The sequence below is a fragment of the Nyctibius grandis genome, chromosome 4, assembly GCF_013368605.1.
Source record: "Nyctibius grandis isolate bNycGra1 chromosome 4, bNycGra1.pri, whole genome shotgun sequence".
Lineage (NCBI taxonomy): Eukaryota > Metazoa > Chordata > Aves > Nyctibiiformes > Nyctibiidae > Nyctibius > Nyctibius grandis.
In genome coordinates, this window is record NC_090661.1 from 31498764 (window position 1) to 31523529 (window position 24766).

The 24766-nt window shown below is 43.6% G+C and overlaps 1 protein-coding gene across 5 annotated transcripts in view; it reads right to left on the bottom strand.

The window, feature by feature from the left end:
* Window positions 1-24766, bottom strand: part of PAPLN (papilin, proteoglycan like sulfated glycoprotein) — a 63532-nt gene that overhangs the window by 30984 nt on the left and 7782 nt on the right. For all 5 annotated transcript variants that reach the window (XR_011047982.1, XM_068398504.1, XM_068398505.1 and 2 more), the window contains exons 2-11: window positions 21240-21302; window positions 8524-8639; window positions 7093-7153; window positions 6715-6817; window positions 5651-5781; window positions 5182-5305; window positions 4386-4466; window positions 2558-2730; window positions 1887-2010; window positions 669-795 (exon numbers count right to left, since the gene is read on the bottom strand). Coding sequence is in view for 4 of the 5 variants with exons in the window: in XM_068398504.1 (XP_068254605.1) it covers window positions 669-795; window positions 1887-2010; window positions 2558-2730; window positions 4386-4466; window positions 5182-5305; window positions 5651-5781; window positions 6715-6817; window positions 7093-7153; window positions 8524-8639; window positions 21240-21296 (1097 nt within the window). In the remaining variant the exon portion in view is untranslated. The remainder of the gene's footprint in view (window positions 1-668; window positions 796-1886; window positions 2011-2557; window positions 2731-4385; window positions 4467-5181; window positions 5306-5650; window positions 5782-6714; window positions 6818-7092; window positions 7154-8523; window positions 8640-21239; window positions 21303-24766) is intronic.

Consider the following 24766-nt stretch of genomic DNA (forward strand, 5'->3'; position numbering starts at 1 on the left):
GCTACAGGCTAGCATGTATTCAGAAATGCTCCCAGGTTTCCAGGTGCTCTCTCACCCACAACAGCACTCTCACAGGCCTCCACTGCACCCACCAGATACACAGTGAGATACACAGTTCAGGCTCTGGTTACAGCTCTGAATGCCCATGTAAGAGCCAAGCGAAGCCAACTTCAAGGCTATGCCAGCAAGAGACAAGGTGGAAATGGCTGGGTAAAGGGGTTTGAAAATGCCACAGAATGGAAGGATTCCAGGATTCATCTCTAAGAGCAAGGACACTGGGAATGTAGAAATGACATAAAAATGACACCCTCTGACCTACTCCTCTGTTTTTGCAGGGTCCAGTTGAAGAGCACAAAAAACAGAGAAACTGTTTCCTATTTCATACACGGGCTAGAAGACTATCTTCCACAATCATACTCTGAAAAGCAAATTTAATTGGTCTATAAAATGAACATAGGACGTATTAAGCCCTTTCCTTGTGCACACAGAAATGCTCTTCACAGTGTTATCATCACCATCATTTGTCTTGGGCTTTGTCTAAGAAGTGAAACATTTCCTTGGACAGAACCACACTAAAGGGCAGGAGAAGTGAGATGGTCATTCTTTTTGTTGGTTCCAAAAGCACCTCATGAAGAAGTCAGGGTCCAGAAGAGGAAAGAAAATCTTACCGTTTCGTCTGGGGACAAGTCTGACGGCCACATGTCCGGTTATTGTCTGGTTGTGGTTTATTCCTGCACATATAGTCTGGATAAATTTCATTGTCTATGGTACAAAACACCAAGCGGGATTGGAAACCTAAAGGAGAAGCAAGAGCATATCCTGATCAATGCAAGCCACCCAGGACTAGGTTTGCAATGCACTGATGTTGGCAAAACAAGTTTCCAAAGTAGTGCAGAAGCCATGCCTACCCCAGCCAACCCGGAAAAGAGTCAGGTGCAGTTCTTAGTCTGTCAATATAGGTATGAACGATGCCTCCCCACAGTACAGGAGACCACCGGAAGGGCAAGAGAGACAGAACAGTTTTGTGTAGCTGAGGGGCATTTTCCAGTTATTTTATGGACTGAGACTCACAAGGGAAGCACCATATCCTTATATTGCTCATCAAGGGACCCAGCATGGTGTGTACAGTATACAGCAGGAGAGCTGGGGGCCTCCTGTTAGACTCAAGTGGTCAGTCTTGTGAAAAGTGGATTGGGAGAAAAACTTGCAACTCTTCATGCTTCCTACAGGATAAGAGTGCCCAGCAAAGACAATATCAGCTCCTACAACCACAATATAGCAAAAGCCATTGAAATGGCCATGTGCACAGAAGACGAGAACAGACTGATAGACACTCTATATACTAGTCAGCTGGAGAGTATTTTTTGTTTGATTGGGGATTTTTGTTTTTATTTTTAGCTTAAAATCCATAACTTTGCCCACGGAAGAATCTGTAAAATGAACACGACGTGACACCCCAGGAGATCTGACAGTCCCCCTGAAGAGAGGGAATATTCCAGGCTATGGTACAGGGGAATGACGTGATTCAGTTATATAGGCCAAGTCAGTTTGGAAAGGACGTCTCAGGTGCTTGAAAAGGACATGCAGAACTGGCTATTTAAAAACAAAGGCTATTTATGAAAACTCTTAACAGATCCTAGTAAAAAGTCTGAGGACTAGGGCATGGAAAACAAGACAGGACAAAGCATGGGACACAGTCCTGTTGTGACTCCATGTGTGACCCTCCCTTAACAAAACCGTAGCTGTCCCCTGCAAGATACCTGTGCTGTCTCCCAGCAGGAGACTGCTGGGAAGCAGCTGCAGAGGGCAGCACACAGTCACACTGTCTTCAGGCTGTGGATATAAACCCCACACCAGCGGCCAGAGACCAGGTCCTGTCCCCTTACCTCCTCCACACTCAGAGCTGCACTCACTCCAGGAACTGTAGCTCCAGCTGTAACCCGAGGCCTGTCCTTGCACAGGCAGGTAGTACTCATACTGTACCCCTGGGTTTAGCTCCTGGCTGATGAGCTGTGAAAGCATGGGATAAAGTCAAGGAAATAACAACAGCAGCACTTTTCCCATTCGCAGCATTTCCCCACCATGTCTGAGGGTTCGAGCTGACCTGCTTCCCTCCTGTTCAAGGCGCACTTATTCTCTACATTGCGTTTTTTCCTTGCCTTCTATGATACTCTAGAGAAAATTATTTTTCAGAGAAGAGTGCATTCATCCCTTGCAGAGAAAGGAGATCCAGCTGCTCCTATAACAGTGAGTACCCTTGCCCGGCCTGCAGCACACTATAACACGTAGTGCCCTAGAGCCTGTTCCTGCCCCAACACCATTTGGTGCTGACTCTCCTCTGCCTTAAAGTCAGAGCCCAAGGGAATAGGCAGAAAGCCAATACCTAGTCTTGTCCTGTTCCTTTCTGGGCAACAGAACCAGAGCCCCCTGGGGCCTCATCACTTCTCCAGTCTTCCCCATGTGGTCCCCAACAATGCACTCCTACTGCACAAAGCGAGGGCTGCTGTGCAAATCAAGAGAGCAAGAGCATCAGCAAGGTGCAGGCACGGCCACTTACCTCAATGATGAGCGGTTCTGTGGTGGGACCACGGGCATGGAGGAGCTCTGGGGCCAGATCACTCTCCGAGCCACGGTCGTAGTGCATAACCGTGCTAGCTATGTGCAGTGCTCGGCTGAAGTCAATGGTCCAATGCCCATTCAGATAATACTGCCCTTGTACGTTCTTGACAGCTGGACAAACCCACATGCCAGGAAAGAAAAGGCAGTAAATTAACACACCTATAACCTAACAGCTGGTTCCAGATACCACCAGACAGGGCCTGCTCTAGACTTTCAGGGTATTGGCAGAGGGCTGGAGCACCTCTCCTATGAAGAGAGGCTGAGAGAATTGGGGCTGTTCAGCCTGGAGAAGAGAAGGCTCCGGGGAGACCTCATAGCAGCCTTCCAGTACCTGAAGGGGGCCTACAGGAAAGCGGGAGAGGGGCTTTTTACAAGGGCAAGTAGTGACAGGATGAGGGGGAATGGTTTTAAACTGAAAGAGGGTAGATTTAGGTTGGATATTAGGAGAAAATTCTTTACTGTGCGAGTGGTGAGACACTGGAACAGGTTGCCCAGAGAAGCTGTGGATGCCCTCTCCCTGGCAGTGTTTAAGGCCAGGCTGGATGAGGCTTTGAGCAATCTGGTCTAGTGGAAAGGTGTCCCTGCCTGTGGCAGGGGGGTTGGAACTAGATGGTCTTTAAGGTCCCTTCCAACCCAAACCATTCTATGATTCTACGAATCCACAGAGCTCCCAGCTCCACCATTTGAACCCCAGCACCTTTGCATCAGTACTGCAACCCTGTAAGTGTGGTGACAATCTAATATGGCAGCACCTGCCAACGCAGTAAAAATTCACACATCAAAAGACGACCATAAGTACTCAACGGGGATGTTCCTGTTTCCATTCAACACTGCATCGCAGGTGTAGCAAAAAAAAAAAAAAAAGAGAGACCAACATCCTCCAACAATACTGCATCCCCCCCGTAATGCTTTCTTGCCAGAAGCTGCTCCACATTCAGACAGTGGTTCTTGCCAGCTTTGCTGCAGACCAAGCACTTGTTTGCTGCACAAATGCCTCCAGTATATTCCAGCCCTGTCTCTGCATTTCCCACTATTAGTCACTGAGGCACAGCCTATGTCCCGCTTGCCGTTAAGATGTGGGCTTCACACCCCACTGCCTCTATAGCACTATCCTGTTCATCAGACATTCTATTCAGAAGACTTCTGTGCTGCATCCAGTTTTCTACAAAGGAAAACACCACCAGACTGGTCAGTCCAAAGCACCAGGCAATGGAAGAGTCAGAAAGCAGAAGAGTATTTGCTTTCTCCACTGGAATTTCCTCAGAACTACTCAGAAAACTAGGTGAAGACTTTTCTCCCTCCTTTTTGCCCTCTGTAGCATGACCAGAGTTTGAGGTTGTACAGACACATACTCAAAAGGTATCTATGGGGAAAAGAAGCCCATCCTGAACTTTTGGGTGGCAGGAGGAGTTAGGGTTTATATTCACCAAGCAAAGAGCAGAACTCATAGCCAAAGTTTGCTGTATCAACTAGATGCCTTGTAAGTGCCATGCAGGAAGTCTGAACATGGTTGGGTCTTTTTATTCCCCACCCAACAGCAAGATCACCACAGGAGAGAAAATGAGGTAAACCTGAAGCCCATGGCTGAGCATCACTAACACTTCAAGGATACACAATATTCAGATCCTGATTTTCAGAGTTTTTCCCTCTGCCATATCAAGCTCTCAAGGTAAACATCCCAAAGCCTGGTGTATCTGAAACCCAAATTTCAATGCAATGGCTGGAATCCAAATGGACTGAAACACATGTTCTGACATTAGTCTTACCCAGAAAATTCCTGCTGGGCATAACTTCCTTAATTTGGATGCTGGTGGCTCCTACAGGGATGATGAAGATTTGGTTGTAACCTGAAAAAAAAAAGGGGGGATTTTTCAATATCTGTCTGTGGATGCCACACAGTCACTCTCTTGTTCCAAAGATGCTCATGGTTTCATTGGTGCCTGAACAACTGAATGAGCTTTATATGATGGTGGCTTAAAGCATTTCAGCTGTCAGTGTCTGCATTTTGAATAGCTTCACTCAAGACTATCCACAGGTCAATACACGTGTAAAAAGTTCCAACTACACACTACATTGTTGGGATTTCAGCAAGTGTCATATTGGAGCGCAACACAGAGAGATTTGACCACAATGCAGTTGTTATCTTGAAATCACTCAAAATTGGCCAAATGCAGAAGATGCAGTGCCATTTCTAGCCTTGCACCGATCCTGGTGGGGCTATCAGGAAACTGGACAGCGGGACAGTCTTATGAAGGAGCTTTATAGCTATATTCATATGGTACATTTACATCACTTGCTGGAGACAGGGCAGGGAAAGACACCAGGAACATGGCAAGTACTTCAGTCTGTATTGAGATTAAGGAAGTGATTCCCAGGATAAGGCCATCAATACATTTTCTGATGCTAAAGCAGCTAAAGAGCCACATGCCATTCACAGACAATTCAAGTGAACATCCAAGCCTGCCTATAGTGAGCAGGTGTCGCCACCAGCCCTTGTGGCAGCTTGACTTTAGGTTTAACTCTCCCCTTCTCACCTGCCCAAACTACCTAGGTCATCCATACCTTTGGGGAGGTTGGACACATCAAAAGTGCCCTTCACACCATAGCAGGTGCTGCCATCTCCTCCGCACTGCAGGCACTTGTCCTCCTTCTTGGCAGATTCCAGCATGTTATCACAGCCAACAGCCTGTCAGAACATAGGGGCATTGATATGAATAAACCATAATAACAGAGGAAAGAAAGAAAAAATGGCCAGATGCTGGACTGATCTAATGAGAAAGCCTGAATCAAGGAAATCTGGGAAGTCAGGAGAAGGCAGGGAAGGAGTTGTCAGAGAAAGGACAGAGTTGGCATCTTCTATTTCACATTCAGAGACAGAGAGATAAATGCTGTCCACATGTTCCTCAGCACCTCAGAAATGGAATTATTCTGCTTTTCTGGTGTTATTATGAAGGGCCAAGTAGAACAAAGGGAAGCAACAGACAGACTGACAGCCACAGTGGTAAAGGCAGGAACCAACAAGATGACTCACCTGACAAACTCCCTCTACACATATGTCCTGCTTGCCAGGTTCACAGGTAGTCCCATCTATCACTGCTTCCTTGTGCCTGTAGTAGAAGTTTTCTCCCTTGGGAATACAGTTTAACTCACACTTATTGGGCGCTGGTAGGAGAGAAAAAACAAACATTATGTACTATGGCTAATAGTTTGCTAATGCATCAGCAGCCTGGTTTTCGATCACAGGAGCAGAACCAGAGTGGTGGACTAATATTTAGTGGCAGATATTGAACAAATTCCTGGGTCACAAACTGCTGGGGGCTGGAAAAGTACCCTGGTAAAGCCTCACTGTATGCAACCATTTCCTCAGGCACCTTGGCTGGCCAGTGCTGGAGGGGAGATGTTGGGCCAGGTGGATATTTTGTTATGCCTTAGTAGGACTGTTCTTATGCTCCCTTGGAGTACCAGCCTTTCTGGAATGAGAACAAGTGCTAGTACAGAACACAAGGGAGCTGTTATCTTAATAGCCAGCAAACAAAACTTTAGATCCATCTTGAAATCCCTTATAATGTGTTAAACCACTGTGGATGATAACATATCAAAGCTCAGAGCAAGGACCTCTAGTTCCTACACCTGTCTTCTGAACTGGTTCCTCAAGAAAGCATGGGCCAATTGCAAGACGTCATATTTTCCGAAGCACTCATTAATCATATGCATCTGTTTCTCATGTGCCCTGCTAATATTATTTCACCAATACTGAAAAATACAGCAGAGCTTCTGCTTCTCTAATACTTTAAGACCTAGCTGCAACCATTTCCAGCTCTCTTGAGCAACGTTTCTGAAAGAATGGCTGTTACAAGAGACAACTATGTATTGCTGCAGAGAGAGATGTCTCTTGGCCCATGCATCTAGTGTCTTCGTGAGAGCAATGCTCTGCTGCTGGGAAAAAAGGATTTTTTTCCATACCAATGCCCCACCTGCTGCTCCAGCTAAGAAAGTGCCCTGCTAGGATACTACAGTCAAAAACATTACAGTTACTTTAAAAAACACACGGTTGGTAGTCAGGGATGAAGAGTAACCCTACATGTTTGTCATTACCTCCATAATACGGAAGCCACTTGTATTTCTTTCCTTGGAATTCTGTCCCGTCGAACTCTGCACACTGCTCTGCACGGAAATCCCGGGAGCCTTCTGGGCAGCTCTGTTCAGAGGAGAAAGGGTTTACACTAGGCCATTATGAAAAGAAGGACAATTAAGTGTACAATAAAAAATTGTTTGTTATTGCTCTCATACAAAATCAGGGGCATAAATTCAATATGCTTTTGAAGGAGTACTTTTGGTGAACAGCATTCACCAGTGATGCCAGAGGAAGAGAAACTGATAATGACATACTACTTCTGAACAAGAATTACGTTTGTCTGGAGAAAAGGAGCAACAGGCAAACAAAAACAAAAAACAGAGCACAAAGCACTGTACCTGAATGTTGCATGATCGATAGCTTCGATTTGATCCAACACAACTGGAAGAACCTTCTGTTCTGAAAGACAGAAAACCAACATGAAGTTCTTTGAAGAATACACATGCAAAGATCATCTCATGGCAGACATTACAAATCACCTTTGCATCGAGAATATCACCCTCACACAGTTTCCTGAAGCCACAAAATAACTAAAATGCACTTTTCTACTAGAGCAAGCTGGCACCTTCTAGTGCCATTTTCTGCTATGGTTTGCATTCTGGCATGAATGAGACACACACCGTGAACAATTGCAGTATAGCTGTTCAGGGTTGTGTTTTCACTAAATAACAGAAGCAGAGCTTTTGTCCTTTGTCCACCAACACAGAGCTGAGGTGTCCTTACCAGAACCAGAAACATGCTATGAGCAAGAGGGTAATGGCCTGATCAGAATAGGTATGCACATCACCTATCATGCTGTTTACATGCACACTAGGCCCATTAGTAGGAAGAACTAAACATGCCTATGGAAAGTGTGAAACACACTCATTCCAGTCAAATGTCCTCAGCTGGGAATTATGGGGATTAAGAGTTATGGAGGAAATTGATCTGAAAAGCCAAACATCTAATATCTCAGCATTCCTAAAATGGAGAGAGAGGCTCCCAGGGATTCTGGCGGGTGTGTACCATAACACACAGGTGTATACCATAACGGGCAGCCTTCAAAAGAGACCTTTCTTTATCCCGGGTGGGAAGAAGCAGTGCTCCATAACTCTGAATTCTTCTACTAAAAAGCCCCCTCTAATTTCTCTAAACACAAAGAGGCTGTTTTTTTCAGGGTATTATTGAGAGTCTGGCTTTCCCCCCACCCCGGCTTTTCTTTGTTTTTATCCACAACAGAATCTCTCAGGTCCATCATTCCCAACAGGTGCAGTCCCAGCCATCATCCTCACTCCATCTAACTCGGCTGCAAATGAGATGGCACAGCATTAAGACTGCTTGAGTCAACTCCACTGTTCCATTTCTTCTGGGGCAACTTACCTTCCTGGGAACCATAAGCCTGAGAAAATCTTACCACAGTCATTGGCTCTCAGGAGATAAACCAACTGCTCTGGACTGTTCTCCCTCTCCCCTAGGCCTGCCATGGTAGACCTGATTGAACTGCTGCTGCTGCTATACCAATCACCTGATTGCACAGCCTCAGGTCTTGTGGAGAAACCACTGTGCTCTAGCGAAGGAGACAGAACAAGCACGTGTTGAAGAGCGCACTATTCAAAACAGCAGTGACAAGACTGAAAGCTGAGGATCATCTCAAAGTGGACTCAGGTGACTTATTCCCCTGGAATCAAACACTAGGTCATTTTTGTTCTGGATGTATATTGGAACAGAAGTGCAGGAGCTCAGTAACAGAAAAATATATTTAAAGAAAGAGAAAGGAGGTTAGTCCTCACCTTTGGGAATAGCAGCGCCGTTGCCGAAAACTGACTCCACTGCCACAGCTCCGACTGCACTTGCCCCATTCACCCCAGCTCCCCCAGACGTCAATCTGCCGTTTCATCCTGCGGCCCTGTAAATAAAAAAACACCACAGACATATCAAATGGACATGGCAACACAGGAAAAAAACAATGAAAATGAAGCAGAGTTCCTTTGTGTTGTCTTGCAAAAGAGACTGTCTTGCTGGGCTGTATTCCTAGTATGAGAAGTGGCAAAGAATAATACATCAGAAACATCAAGCCTCTAATATCTAGGAGTATTATCTTCCTGAAACCATATAGCACATCCAGATTTATGATCTCCCTTAAACCGTTACTATTTGCCTATTCGTAGAATCTCAGCACTTCTGAATAACTATGTGAAAGAGGATAACTTCTCCCTCTCAGCTATGCAGCAAAGGCAAATCATTACTTCAGGGACTATGAGCACTGTCACTCCACACCAGATTGATAGAGCCACTTAATCCCAAATCCTTGTCACCAAGACAGATGCTTAAGAGAGATAAAGGTAACAGTAAGGAAACCTCCAGAATATGTTTTTTACTGCAACAAGATTCCATACACGGACCTTTTATCCCCCCTACGCAACTGCGTCTGATGACAAGGCCAAGGTCTGGGCCGTCATTAGCTACAGCCTTAATTAATTTTGTGTTTAGAAAGTCTGAATGGATACTGACATTAAGAGAAATAAGCATGATAATATAGACAAGAAGTTACAAGTGCAATGGAACAAGCCAAAATACATTGTCTTAGAAGCACATGAAACATATTTTCAGGAAAAAAAGGCCTACTGCAGCTGATGGGATCCGCATACAGCAGGACATGGGGGTTTAGCAGGAAGAATGGCAATATCCCAAAAAAAAAGCATAATTGCAAGAGGCAACAGGATTAATTCCACGTGGGAAAACAAGGTAAATGCAGGGTTACACAGGGAGTGATGCTGTAAAATCAGGGTTTGCTGTGCAGCTGCACCTGTAGGGCAGTTTATGTATATATTACACAGCTGAGAAGGTAATGCGTTCCATTTGGGCACTGAGGCCTTTGGGGTAGTGAAGAGTGGGCAGGCAGAGAAACAAAAGGTAAAAAATTATTGAGGTGTAGTCTAATTCCCTTCCACACACACAGTATACCACCAAATCTACATAACCCCTGGGTCAGGGTCCCAATCCATCCTCTGGTTTCACACAGCCCCTTTTGACTTGAACACAGCACCCCACATTCCCATCCTCTATGTTTCCCTGCTTGTGCTCTGTTTCCATTCCTTCCTATTGTCCCTCCCCCATCCTCCTGTAAGTTACTCTCTGATGATCATCCAGCTAGTAAACGCCATCATAAGAGTTTTCGCCAGAGTGGAGGAACCTCCTAGAAATAAAGAATTTCGCCATAGCAGGGATATTAACCCTACTCAGCTCACACTTTCCACCCACCCAGGTCACTTTCCAAGGCCTACAGAGAAGGCACAAGCTTCTCACTTTAAGAACATAATTTTCACTTCATTTAAGGGATAACTGCTTTTACATAAGACATACAGGTCTCTGCTAGAAATAGGAGACAGCCTAATAAATTATTCAGTGAATACAACTCAGACAAGATGCATGGGTTAATCCTCCCTTGTAATTTAAACTGTTTTTTTAATTTTCTCCACATACTCCCTGCCTTAGCATATGTCCTTGAATTACAGCCTTGTTTCTCTCACTCCCTTTTAAGGAGTAATTCCCTGCTGCTGCCAGAGCAGCACAGTCAATCATCCTACCATATTTATGCATTGTCTACCAAATTACCCACGACTATCTAGCTGCAAAGTGACCCCAAATTCTTCCTTACTATTACCTACATTGCTCTGAAGTGAAGCACTTTCTTCTCGGCCCATGCTATTCAATTTCCTTCACAAAAGTTTTGTGCAATTCTTTCTAATACCTCTGCAATTAAAATCCTTCAGGACAAGTTTTCTGGTTCAGGTTAACTCTGCCTTCACCCTGCTCACTCAATGGCACTGCACAGGTTACACCCACTTCTACACACCCTCTCTCTGCCAAGTCAACATCTCCCTGACCCCTTGCCAAACCCTTCTCCCTTTCTTCCATTCCAGATATTGAGCTCAGTGTTTGTCTTCTGTGTTCTCATTTATCTTTCCAGGAGTAATCCCATCAGTAGAGTTTCAGCTTCCAGCAAGGCATCTTGTTTTCCCAAGTTTTTGTTTCAGGCACCCAATTCCTTCCCCTGTAATCCCTCCTCCCTTACTCTCAAAGGAACGAAACATGCTACCACTCTGTTTCTCTGTAGTTTTATTCCTCTGTATCAACTGACTGATTTAGGAGCAGTATTAGCTCACTCTGGAAACAAGGGACCTTTCAGTCAGCATAATGGAGAAGAAAACATGTAGATAAAAATCCAAAGGAAGAGCATTTGAAAGTCAGATTACTGGAAGGCAACTAGGATAGAAAGCCCTTCCCTGACACACACACCAACCTGATAAATATTCCAATATCCCTCCTATAGAAGTAGCATTCTTTATTCCTTCTACAGAGAGTAGAATCTGCAGGGACTCTTTGTTGTAAGGCTTATGCATTCACAGAGTGCAGGAACAATCATTTTCTCAGTATCACGCCATTTACGTACACCCAAAAGGAGCATCAGCCAGAAGAATCCTCCCAAAGCTGTATAGTGTTAGGGAAACATTTTAATAGGGGCCCAACTCCCACATTCAGAAATCTGTGCACAGTCCTCATTACTTCAGTAACTGCATGCATGCGTATATAGGCAAATATAAAACTGCATATTTATAATAAATAAGAAATCTATTATTACATAATCAGATAACAAGATGGTTTTAGATGCTGTCAGCTAGTTTCTGTCCAAAGGCCTCTTTCTGCTTTCTTCAGACTCTGGAATGCTTTTATCTGTTGCCAGACAGGACAACTAAATCCCAGTCCCTCCTGGACCCCAGAACTAAAAATCTACAAACTTCATCACTGTTATCAGTTCATTTGGTTCCATTCCTCCCTCGCTTCAGCCTAACGTGCATACAAGAACACAGTTCCTTTATCTGCATTAAGTATATATTTTAGTGTTTCAGGAAAAATGAAAGAAAGCGTACAACCATCTTACTTGACTTCTAAAAACTCCAGAAAGGACAGTCAATTAATGCCCAACTGCTCTGTCTAGTTTTATTGCCTGTTAAGACAACAGAAATGCATACCTTCTGGGGATATTGATGATGCATGTGACCCTGGCACCACATGCTCTCAGTGCTTGTGAGTAAACAGACTGCTGTGGTATAAAAGTTTAGAAGGCCAGTGATTTAATTTTTATGAACACTGCATTGCTTTCATCAGTTCGTAGATAGGTGCATTTCTGATGTAGTTGCAGCATCTGCTGTTATCAGGTCAACTGTATCTGATATAACCAGCAAGTAAAAAAGCTATGCCTCTGAGTCACTATAGCTCCAGACTTCATCTTTAAAGAAAATTCCAGTATGCATCAGACACAAACAAAAGAATTCTGGAAAAGGGTCCTAGATAGCATAATATATACCATGTAATATTTATTTTTATATACGAGATATGCACTGGAAGAGGAGTTATGAATGGGACTCGACTCAGAAAGACAGAAAATGTTGGCAGTATGTAGGAACACTTTAAAAAGGGCCCTTGAAAGACTTCTCTGTCAGTCTGATGAGATGGATAGGAAACTATGCATAGGAAGAGGACTGTGCTTCCCAGACAGATGCATTGCAAGTATGCAGTGATCCGCAAAGTTCATATAACCAAGTGTGGACTAGCGATTCATTATGAATAATTTCCTAGTGTCTTGTTGAAACTCAAATGCAACTCAAATACTAGCAAGCTATCAAAGCAAACATCAAGTTACTATACAGTCCAAAGTGAGCAGCGAAGGTCCGCAGTCACAGGTCCAAACCACCTAAACCCAGCCATGTAATTACCCCTAGAGTTTCTCTTACTCCTTGCGTACCTTGGAGGCCCTAGACATAGCCAACCTGAATTATTCTGTGATTCTTTGTGCTGCCGTTCCAGACTGACAAGCAGCAACAAAACATCATTTTACACCTCTCCAACAATTGCTCCTCAAAGTGCATAATTACTGATATCCACACTATGCCAGAGAGGTTTTGGACAATGCTAGCGCTTGCTTTTAGCTCAGCAGGTCACACAGCTTTGGTCCATTGAGCTGCAATTGAAGCATGTTTTTCAACACTGAAAAGTTTTTACTGTGATTTCTTGAGCTGCACCACATAGTTACTAAACTCCATTCAGATCTGATACAAACCTCGGTGCCAACAGTGAGGATGTGGTGGGAAATCCTTGACATTGGAAGTTGACTACGAAGCCCTGTACAATTGTTACCCACTCAAAATAGATATTGCTGTCAATGATGAGTAATGCGATGTTGATTCCCCAGGTGTCACCGTGATTTTATGAAGCATTGCTGCGGCTTAAAACTGTAGTAAAAATCAGACTGTCTTTTTAACCTTTCTTAATATTACTCAAATAACACTACATCCTTCTATTTGATAAATATCTGCTTTCTGAGGTTTACAGTTTCTGAAATAAGGTTAATGTTTATTTTAACACACCCCTGAACTGTAGCCCCATTGATGAAACGTGCATGAAAGAAGGGTGAAAACCAAGCACTTTACAAAAGAAAGTTATCACCACATTTATTATTCCGTAATGGTTTCATTGCCAAAGCCTTGGCAGTAAGAAGTCCCCAGTGAAAAAAACAGCTTTCTGAAGTTTGAATTATAATTGCTTAGAGAAAAGTTAATTGCTTAGAGAAAAGTTGATAAGGGAGGGTAAAGAAAAAAGAAAACTCTCAAGGTGCCCAGAGGGCTGGCTGCTCCCCATGGGCTGAGGGCCAGTACCACGGGGCTGTCCTGGGGTGGCAGGGCAAGCTGGGGAGCGGGACAGACTGGGGATAGCCCCAGCCCTGGGAATTGGGCACCTCTGGCTGAAGCCAGGCAAGGACATGGGGCTGCAGGTGGGCCTGGCTCATCAGGGCCCATGGACAGGCAGGGCAGGTGTTGTAGAATAATTTTAGTTAATTAAATTCTTTTAACTGTATCTTTTAACTATATTCTGTTGTCTGAATAGTGTTGCTTAGCATTGGTAGTTAAAGTTGCTGAAGCCCTGGGCCTCAACTGTTGCAAACTCTTGAACCCGTCTTGAACTGTTGCTTGAATACGTGAAGGAAGGCCCTGAGACTAGGGCAAACTGGAAGATAAGGAGGCTACAGCTGTCAGAAGAAGCTGTAACTCAGCAGAAGCTGTAACTCTTGCAAATAAGAAGTTTCACGACTCGCTTGGAAGACCAAGAATCCAATAAGAAACAAAAGGACCCCAGACCTCTAATTACCCTTGGACCAAGAGGCGTACGAGGAGCAGGTGCACAGGTTGTAAGGGTATAAATGCCCAGGGATTTCTTTCTCCTGGGTCCCTCCCCAGAGGCACCCAGCTCAAGCTGTCCTTATGGCCACATTATTCAATTAAATTATTTATTTTCCTGAAAATTGGTGTCTGAGACTCTGCTGTGGGAAACCTAGGGAAAAGAAATTTCTCTAACACAGGGCTGTGGGGAGCTGGAGGCCAGCCCTGTTCAGCACCACTGGGGCAGGGGCTGACAGCCCCAGGCAGCTTCAGTGGGGTCCTGGGCTCTGGGCACGGTGGGGTGAGGCCAGTCAGGGCCTCTAAAGCCTAGCAGTGCTGTCAGGACCCTGAGAAAAACAACCCACATGGAGTGTATTCTTAGACCATATGTTTTCAGGACATGAACCGTTTCCTTCTCCTTTCTATATCCAGAAGACCTACCCAGTACTACACGGATGACCACCTATAACATTTCCTTATAGCTAAGCCCTGCAAGACATGTGGCATTCAACGCTCACACTTAATTGAAAGGGAGCTGAAAACATTCAGTGTACCTCACACATGTACCATGTAGATAGATGCTACTATTCCAATAGATGCATTTTCAAGATAAATCCATCTGCAACCAGCTACGCTATTAGCTGAAAACGCAACAGAAAATAAGCGAATGAAACAGACCCACATCAGCAAAACATTTTCTATAATTCTGTCTTACCCATTGATCTTGGCTCAGGCACAGCAGGCTTGCAAAGAGCTTTGAAGGTGAAGAATGCCAAGTACCGTTTTTATGAATAATGAATAAGCAATCAAAGAATTGCATTTGAGCAAAACTAGAAAAACAAGAATGAAAGTGAACAAGATGGTGACAGCAGGAAGCGAAATACAAAATGGTACAGAAGAAGAGAGTATCTTATTAAGACACACTGCTTCACAAAGAGGAGAAAAAAACCCCAAGGCTTCATTAGTTTTAATGGCTTGTGGTTTATACACTCACTGTGTATAGGTCCTTTTATTCCCCTCTACCACCCTAGCCATGGCTTGTTAGCATATCCCCTCTAACAAGTCCACTAAAATCTATCATTTCCCTTACATCTTCAGCTCCCCAAAACACTTCAGGTTCTCCCTACCTCACTTAATTGCTCCCTCATTGTTCCCAACTCTTTTCCATGTTCCCTGTTTTCACCTCCGCCCAGCACTCCTCACTCTTCTACCTCTTTATGGGCTGTCCCACCATACACCTGGCCCCTTCCACGTCCCCTGCTTTCCTGTCAGCTGCGCAGGACGCGGTGCATGCCTCACCCACTGCAGAACCCAGTACGTGCTGCCCCACAGGACTGTGCTGGCTCGCTGGCTAGTGGGCAGAGCAGGCAAGTTACTTTTCAGAAATGGAAAGCCTTCCAGAAACCCTGGATGGCCTGGAGCCGACTAGGGTATAAAAAAAGCTCTCTAAAAAGATACAGCCACTGCAGAGAACTCGAATTAATTCTTGGAATCCTTGTGGAAGAAACTGGGCACATTCAGAAAACTCCACAAAGAGCAGGATTGTGAGAAAACTTTATGACCCCAAACTTATTTGGAAAAGTGGACAAAACACACAGTATGAAGTCACCAGAAGTTGTTTATCCAAGGGACCTAACAGGAACTCAAGGTTGAAATGGATAAACTGTTATATACTAACAGACAACCCTGTCAGCTAAAACCACTTTGGCATCTAATTATTGGAAAGCAGAAAATCTGACATCAGCTTACAAAAGGATCCTGGGGCACCCAAGGAACTGTACACCCACATAGTGTAAAACTGACATCTACTGATAAACTAATAGAAATTATAACAAATAACAGAATTAGCAGGCACCTGCATAAATACAGTATATTTTGGAAAAAGTCAACAAGGCTTTTTTAAAGGTAAATCCTTCTAAGACTATTGCAGTTCTTTGAGAGATTCACAAACATGTCAACAAGGTCGGATACACTCAGATTCCCAAAAAGCTTTCAACAAAATCCTTCACCTAAAGCTCTGAAAGAAGCTAAGCAGCCAGAAGGAAAGTCCTTGCATCGATGATGAGCAGGTGGCCCAATGACAAAAAAAAAAAAAAGGTAGGAGTGAAATCTCCGTCCACTGCAAGAACTGACATTAGCAGCAGAATTCCATAAGGAACCTGAACTGCTCAACACATTTGTAAGTTACATCAAAACCACAGAAGTAACGATAAGGGTAATACAGGGTAATAAAGGACAATAGAGAACCAGAGACAGACTGCAAAGAACTATGGAAGGACATTATAGCATAGGTGTCTTGTCATTAAAATGACAGTTGAGATTTCATGTAGGTAACTTAAGTGATGCACAGGAGAAAACACAAATCTTATCCTAACAAATAAAATTATTACATATGAGCTGATCTTGACAACTCAGGAGCAGGATCTTGGTGTTACGAAAGAAATGCTGTGATGCTAGAAGTCTACATGGCTTCAAGGAGACACTGACCAAATTCAGGGAAGAGAAATAAAGACGTCTCCAGCTCAAAGGATTCATAAACTACAAATGACTGGAGATTGGAAGCATATTGGGGGAAATTGTACTTACTTACCAATCTTTTTATACTTCTTTCTAGATATGTGTTTGTGACATAGCTGGAGATAGGATATAGGGCAAAATGAACAGATCCTACCCAGTACAATTATTCTTGTGCATTTTTTCTACCTTTCCCTCAATAGGAACATTAATAAAGATCTTCTCTTTCTCCCCTCCTCACAGTAATTTTCACTGTTTCTGTATGACCTTAACTCTGAGGTCCTTCTGCACCTTCTGCCCTTTCTGTCAGATCTCGTTAAGGGGTTTAGAAGTTTAGTCAATAGATTAACAGTGTTTAAACAATAACAATGTTCATTTCTTTAGAAGAAATTAAAAACAGCATTTTAACCTAGAAATGCAGACCCGTAGAAAGCGATACTGTACCGATGAAATGTATTTGAATATGATTTTCAGCCAAGCCTCACACCAGCCTTCACTTTAAGCACACCTGCAGTACAATTTTGGAGCAAATACAAGTATTGGACATGATCTAACAATCAGCTAACGCCTACAGATCACAAAAGATTAAATAAAACTCTTCCCCTGATGAGCAGCTTTTCCTTGAAACAGTCCCATGGTATGTGCAGATAAGACATTTCCAATCTGGAAAGAAGGAATTCCAGATGCAAAGATTTGCCAACATGAAATCACACTTCCAAAAAAGAAATTGAGGCAGAGAGAAATCTGATGAACGTCGTGTTTACTAAACAGAAAGCAACCCCGAAACATACCATACACACATACAACAATAACAGAAGACTTATTCACATGGAAAACCTTCAGAATTTATTTTCTCCAAATCACCAGAAGCACCATTCTATCAGCAGTAGCACTAATGGACAGGGCTCAGGCAGTTTTACTTTTACATCATTTCATCCTTCTCTGAAAACCCAGAAGGAATCACGAAGAGAACACTTGAACCTGGAATTTTCCATTATTGCCACTGTTCACAGCCTTCCTAGAAGTAATGACAGGATGGCCTGAAATTGTACTAGACTATTCTGTCTCAGTTCTGCATTAACAGCTAGAGTATAAGATGAAGAGACATCCATATAGAAGATGGAGAGACATCTTTGTTTTCTGTTTGTATAAGCCCCTAAACACAATTCCTCCTGACCATCCAGCTGTATTTCCTAGTACTACTACAGTGCAAACAATAAAGGAGCTACAAGTAATGGGTGACCTTCTTTTCCAGATCCTTCAAAGCCTGGTGAAAAGGGACAGATACCATAGGTCCTGTATGGTAAGACCCTCTCCATATTCTAGCAGGAAAGAAGGGAAGAAGAGTCTAGTAGGTCCCACCAAGGACAGAGCACTGGACAGGAAATTCTCAGAAGCCAGTGGCTGTGACAAGCAGGAGTCCTTCTCTTGCTCTTTAACGCTGCCTTCCATGTCTAGCAAACAAATCAGCCACTCTCAGACTGCAAGCAGGAGAAGATGTAGGCAATAGCCTCAGCTGCTCTTAGTCTCAGCCCTGTCAACAATTCTGCCCTTATTCTGCTTGCTGCTTTCCCTAGCCTAACCATCAATAAAGTAAAAACAAGTTCAGCTACTCCACTCCAAAAGTAGAAGAGATGAAAAACAGCAGGCATCAATCTATACCCTTTAATCACAAGCAGACATGAATCCCTGTAGACTCATCTCCACCCTTGTGTAAGCCTGCAGTTCACACATGTATAGCTGTACTCCCATTAGCACTATCAGTCTGTGTGTTTGCAAGTTCACGCTTTCCTGCTTCTGGGACAAAAGGTGTCCAAGAAGCAATCGTTTGCATTGGTGGACAGGATGAATCTTAAGAGGTAAGCAGTTCATTCTGGAATAAAACCCACATGTGATAGGCTGTGCCTTTTCTGCTGTTTTTAGTTCTCCCACCACCACCCTCTTCTTCCTGGGGTGTACACTATTCGCTGTATAGCTGGAGGTGACCCACCTTTCTACCCATGTGCTTCTATACTGGCAGCTTATTTGATGCTGAAATCAAAACAATTGCTGCTGTCTCAGCTGCAATGCTGCTCTGGATCTAATATTCAGCACAGTTAAAGTGACAGAGCCTCCATTTCTTAGAGATCTGCTACTACACATTAAAGGAAGTGTTTCTCCTTCAGTGTGGGAAAATGCACCATGCCACCTGACAATCTCTTACACCTCTGCCACTGGGAATTACAGAAGAACAGCACAGGGAAATGACTTTTTCAATGCTATGTGACATGGATTAAAGTTATTTTTCAATAAGCCTGCCATCCCAGGCGAAGCCCTAAAGGAGTAGAGAATGGTGTTAGAATAGCAAGCAATTCTCCAACTTATTTTCTCCCCATGCATTATTTCCTCCCTCAGTTTTCAGTTTCACCCTCTCCTTTCCTTCCTTTCTCCCACCACATATGTACAACATTTGTATTTATGGCAGCAGGGCTACGCATCCTCTTCTACAGCAGTGAAACAGTGCTGTGCAGGCACTACTTTTCCAGAGCTGTCCCACCTGTGTGCAGGCAGGGAACTGGCAATAACATGCATATATATATATAGCCGCTGCTGTTTGTGTGTCTGTGGGGTGACCAAAGGCTCCCCTGGTGTGGCTTTGCAGCTAGGCAGGGGAGGAGGGTCGGGCATGCCACCACTTAGCATCTTGTAAAGAATGGCCCATATGAAACCAACACCATTTCTCTCTTCCCTCACAGAAAAAAAGTGGAGAACTACCACAGCAGAGTGCATCAGTGCTGCTGGATCTTCCTGCTTCCTCATGGCTTGGACAGATCCAGCATGTCAGGGAAACTCAATTAAGTGGTGGCCAAGCAAAACCTTCTCCCTTCATTCAGCATGGCTTCAAGAGGAGCTACTGATTGCATGGAGGGGACAGAGTCTAATGCTACAGAGGAATGTCAGCCTTCATAGTTGCAGGGTGTTTCAGTCATTTCCCTTCCAAAAAATCACCAGGTTGGAGATAGGCAGGGGAACAGATGAACTGAATATAGTATATTCTGTTTCTCGTTCTTTTAACATACAGCACCATCTTCTATTAGATGTGAGACAGCAAGATCTCATTCAAGCATATTTCCATCTGTAAGATAGAAAATCTATGATGACAAACAAACTCTGCTTGATTTCTGGCCTCTCATCCCTGATCTTCAAAGACGGCCTAGAAAGCATTTGCAAATACTGTATCTGGGAACAAAAATTCATAATCCTACTGGAGATTAAAAGTTGTGGACTCATTAATTTTAATGGCATATTTATAATTCCTCACTACTCCCACAAAACACTTACTCCAGGTGATAATTACCTCTTCTCTTCCCCCTCTCTCTGTTCCTTTACACCTAACAAACACATCACATCTTCCTTTGCTAATACTTCCACTCTACTCAGCAGATCACCTTTTACCTCAGATGTCCAACTCATTAATATAATTGAAGTTAAACTCAGAGAAACTGTTCTCAAGCTGCATTTACTTCAGAGAGATCCTACTTCTCTCTGAAAGGAAGAGGAAACCCTGTTCCTAGTTGTCCTGGTTTGGCCTAAACCAGGCCAATTTTCCTTTCAGTAATTTTTACTTTCAGCTAAGTCTCTTCTAAGTAACTGCACTTTCTGAAACTAACTGCATGTTTTGCAGACAGTGTCTGCTTCTAGGACTGATAACACTCGAAGCTTGTAGTTATCACTGAGGCACCGGTAGGGATGTTATGCAGAAAGGCTCTTGCTGTACTTATTCTTAGAGAAACCAAGGTCACTGCTAAATTCCTCACTGCTTACGAGTGAAGAGCCGAAGGGGGGTCGCAACTGCAAGGAGGAGCGGACAGTGCAGGTGACCCAAAATTGACCAACGAAGGTATTCCATCCCATACACGTCATTCTCGGTGTAAAACGGGGGGATCACAAGGGTCTCGGCCCTCCTGCTGTTTTTGGGGGCCTCTGCCTGCTTGGGCTGCTTCTGCGGCTTGAGCCTTTGGCCAGTGTCCAAGGAGGACTCTGTCCGTTTTCCTGCTGCCCCCGATCCCGATCCGTGCATCCCTGAATCCAGTTCTCAACTGTCGCTGGGCCCAGCCTGGGCGTACCCGGAGCCTGCCCTGCAGTGCCGGTGGTGACGTGGCTGACATCAGGGGAGCTCGATCTTGGTTTTGTATATATTTGTATATATTTGATTATTCCAATATTATTATTATACTCTTTTTCATTATTATAGTTTATTAAAACTGTTTTAGCTTTCCAACCCGTAAGTCTCTCTCCCTTTTCCCTTTCCCTTCGGTGGCGGGGGGAGGGTTAACAGAGAGCATCTGCCACAGGTTTAATAGCTGGCCCAGCTTTAAACCGTGACACTAGTAGCTGTGTTCTTTTTCTGACAATATCAAATTGTCTTAACATAAAGATTACCTTCCCCAGTAAAGCTAAACCATATGTCTTAGACCACTAAGATCAAAGAGAAAAACCAGCTAACCAAAGATTCATTCTTTTTACTTCATGACAACTCTCTGTAGCTTTGAAGCAGGAGATAGCAATTACTACTTTGCAGATAATACCTTAGAGCCAAAGGCTCTACCAGAATTTTGTTATTTAATTGCCATGTTAGACTTTTCATAACATGTACCACAGTAAGCCTGATGACTTGAACCCATTAGCTCTTCCAGGAATACTTTCTACAAAATACTTGAGTTACAGTTGTTGACAGTCCTTAATAGAAGTATCTCTTATTTCTTGTAACAGTGTTCAGAAGAGCTTTTACTTACTGAAAATGCAGAAGGTGGCATCATTGCTAGCATGAGCAGGAGGAACAAGTTCTTCATCTCTGCCTGTAGAAACAGAAAGATTATTGATCAGAATTGCTTCCTTCCTTGCTGCTTGTATGGTAGAAAAGCAGCATACAGTAAAAATGGAGGTGGAACTAAAATCAAGATGAGAGAAGAAAAGAAGTTTTGTCATTACACTCCCTGAATAGATGAAGGCAACTGCAAAGACTGAAATTACCCTGCACAGAAAGCCAGAATGTAATTACTGAGTGCAAATATTTCCCTGAACTTTCCTCTGGTATTATGAGAACACCATCCCCGGGCACAGTGGAAGACGCATGCTGTTGCATGTCTGCCCTCCCACCCTCTTACATATACATATACTTAAAGATTGCAATGACTTCAACCGATCCAAGGTAAGAAATTCCACAGTTAACATTTCTGTACCCTATATTCATCCTGTGTGGCTTGGTGAAGCTTCATGTCTGTCGTTGTGTGATCTTGCTTGTTTAAAATCCTACAGTTCATCATGGACAACTACAGCTAGATTCATCCATCAGCAGTATATCCCTTCTACAGAGCTAGAAAGAGATCAGGCCACAAAGACTGGTATGGCAGCATACAAAAGGATACAACAGTTCCTAAAAATCAGAGCATTATGCACATTTGGGACTACAATACTTCACTGGTGCATTGTCTGTTGCTACTTTATCCTTACTCTTTTGAGCTGCAGCAACCAAGCCCACACCAACTGCAGCTCACCAACGTTTACAGCTGTGGCCATGGACACTTCAGCCACTAGAGACTGCCTGTTTCTCATGACCATTTTCTTATGACCTCATGACCAGTTGATTGAGCCCAGAAAGAAGAGAGGGACTAGACATTCCTAGTGTAGTTTTATCTAGTCTAAGTTTCTTTCTAACATGGGAAAAGAAAGGGAAAAGGAAAGATGGAAAAATCCTCCTTTCACAGTACATAAAAGCATCGAGGGAGAAATGTTTATCTCATCAGTCATTGTAACAACATCTGTTTTAATATTAATTTAATATATATTTAATATATAGCTCCTTTAGCCTGGCCTATTAAATCCACATAAAATATAGAATGTATAACACCATTAACAATGATAACATTGATATAAAATAATTGTTGCATAAGAATATAAAATCAGAAACAAAACAGACCCAAAATGAAACCAGCTTGATCTAGCATTTGCATATTTCAGGTTACTTTATAAGAGGCAACGATTTGTCTCATAGTGCTAGGCCTCACACTGAATCACAGATCATTACAACTCTCTAAGTCCATATATACCATGGATTTTGACCCTCTCAACATTCACAGTGCTGGGGATAAGAAGCTTGTTCTTTAATGGTTTTCCTTTCAGATGTAAAAACTACTAAGTGCTGAAAATCCAGTTGCACCAAATTCTGTGTGAAAGCAGCAATAAACAGGGAAAATGTAACTGGGAACAAGCACTGATAAGCTTCTTTCCCTATATACTGTGTCAATCATACAATTCATAAGAAAATGAAGATATAGGAGCTTTTTATATTAATAGACTTTCTTTAATTTCAGATTAGTGCTTCTTAAGAAACTGAGGAAAGACTATGTACCCTCTATCACCCACACATGCTACTACTTCTCTTCCCATTCAAATCAAGGAAGAGACAACCTGGAGATACCATCCACAAGAGGTCAAGTACACTCTGTATGCTGTAGAGGCCCACAGCCAAAACACAGGCCTAGATCACAACCCTATCCAACGGCCAAATCCTTTCAGAGAGGAAGGAGAGCCAGGAGAGACCCTTTTGCTACAAGTTCCATGCACGCAAACAGCAAAGCTTTCCTGAAGCAGCTTATAATGTCCTCACACCACTAGCAAAGGGCACTGCGAGAACAGCATCTTCCTTGAACAGTGTTGGTGTCAAACAGAGTTAAATGTTTGAGATTGATCAGCTCCTCTTGCTACTTCCCAGAGGAAAAAAAAAAGACTCTCTTCCCCAGCATTCCTCTCTCACACCTTCCATTCCAGGCACCTCTTAGGTTCATGGAGATGGCTGTGGAAATCACATCCCTTGCTCTGCTGCTAATGGACAGCCCACCTATCTCCTTCTGGAATCTGAGCCAAGAGGCAGACAGGGAGCTGGGCCCAAACCATGTGAGGCTCCTGGAGAAGAGGCTGGAGAAGAGGCTAGAGAAAAGCTCACCAGGGCTAGCAGTGCTCCTACTATCCAAGTAGTTAGTGTCTTGGAGGTTTTTAGCCAGATGGGATAAAAAGATTCTCTGAGGAGACAACTAGAGACAGCACTCAATGTTTGGGACAATGTCCTGCATCAAAGCAGCAAGCGGTTACAGCTCTGGTGCTCGCTTGTATTTTTGTGCCATTGCACTGGCATGGAAATTGCTGTCATACATCCCAAATTTAACATTAAAAAGTTTAGACCATCCAGGCCTATTAAACTAGACAACAGATTCCAGGAAGGATGGTCAGAAGGAAGAACAGGGCCTTCTGTTTCCTATTAAATCCCCCGCTGCAAAACAAATCTTGTGTCTGATTCTCTGAGCTTCGACAAACTTGTTATTTTAAAAGCTTCCTCAGGTGTAGTGTTCAGCATTGATCCCTTTTGCCTTGCTTTCAACCACAAACAACACAGATGGGACTGGGTAATCTGTCTGAAACCTTCGAAAAAAGGTCAAGTTCTGTTTCCGGATTTAATGGTTCTTTCACTCCTTGAAGGACCTGGGATAGAGCAGCATATGCTTATTCTGCTTGTTTGCCATTCTTCTCACTGAAGGCTGGGTATGCAGGGGAAGGAATGAAAAGGAGAGTGTTTTGCAGTGCTTTCACTCGTAACAACAGCAGCTGCTGTTCCCTGTGCCTCTTGCCCTTCTTCAACTCTCTTCAACTCTCCCCAGCTCCCTTTTCCCCCTGTATGCTAGAACAGCATCTCCACCCAGAAATAGCAGCAGGGCCTGAGGGGAAATGGTGACTTTATGCTCAAAATATGGAACAGCTGCTGGAAAACTCACATGGAGGAATTCCTGCCATAGTGCTAAAGTATGAAGTTATCTCAGCAAGAGGGATTATGTAAGTAGGGAACAATCAGAATCTTCAACCAGCACTAGAGATGTGCCCAGCTGAAACCTCCATTCCATACACCAGAAAAGATTCAAATTGTCTAGCAAACCACATCTGGCCTTAACTGCTCAGGTTAGATGAATAAAAGGGTTGCAGTGGTGAGTGGTTCCAGCCATCTGCAAGCTTGGTCAAAAAGAATCAGCCCAGACCTGAACTATGAATATGTTTTCTCTAAGATGCTGACCCAAGCTCCTCTGAACACTGGAGAACTTGAAGCTTGAATCTGACTTTAGCAGCTCACGATCCTTACTTCTATTCCAAAACAGTATGGATCAAATCACATTTTGTGGAAATTTCAGAAACTTCTGAAAGGATGTTCTGGTCCCCTTCCTGAACTGCCTCCACAGCACCTACTTCTCCCTGGCACTGTGGACAGGAGGGTCAG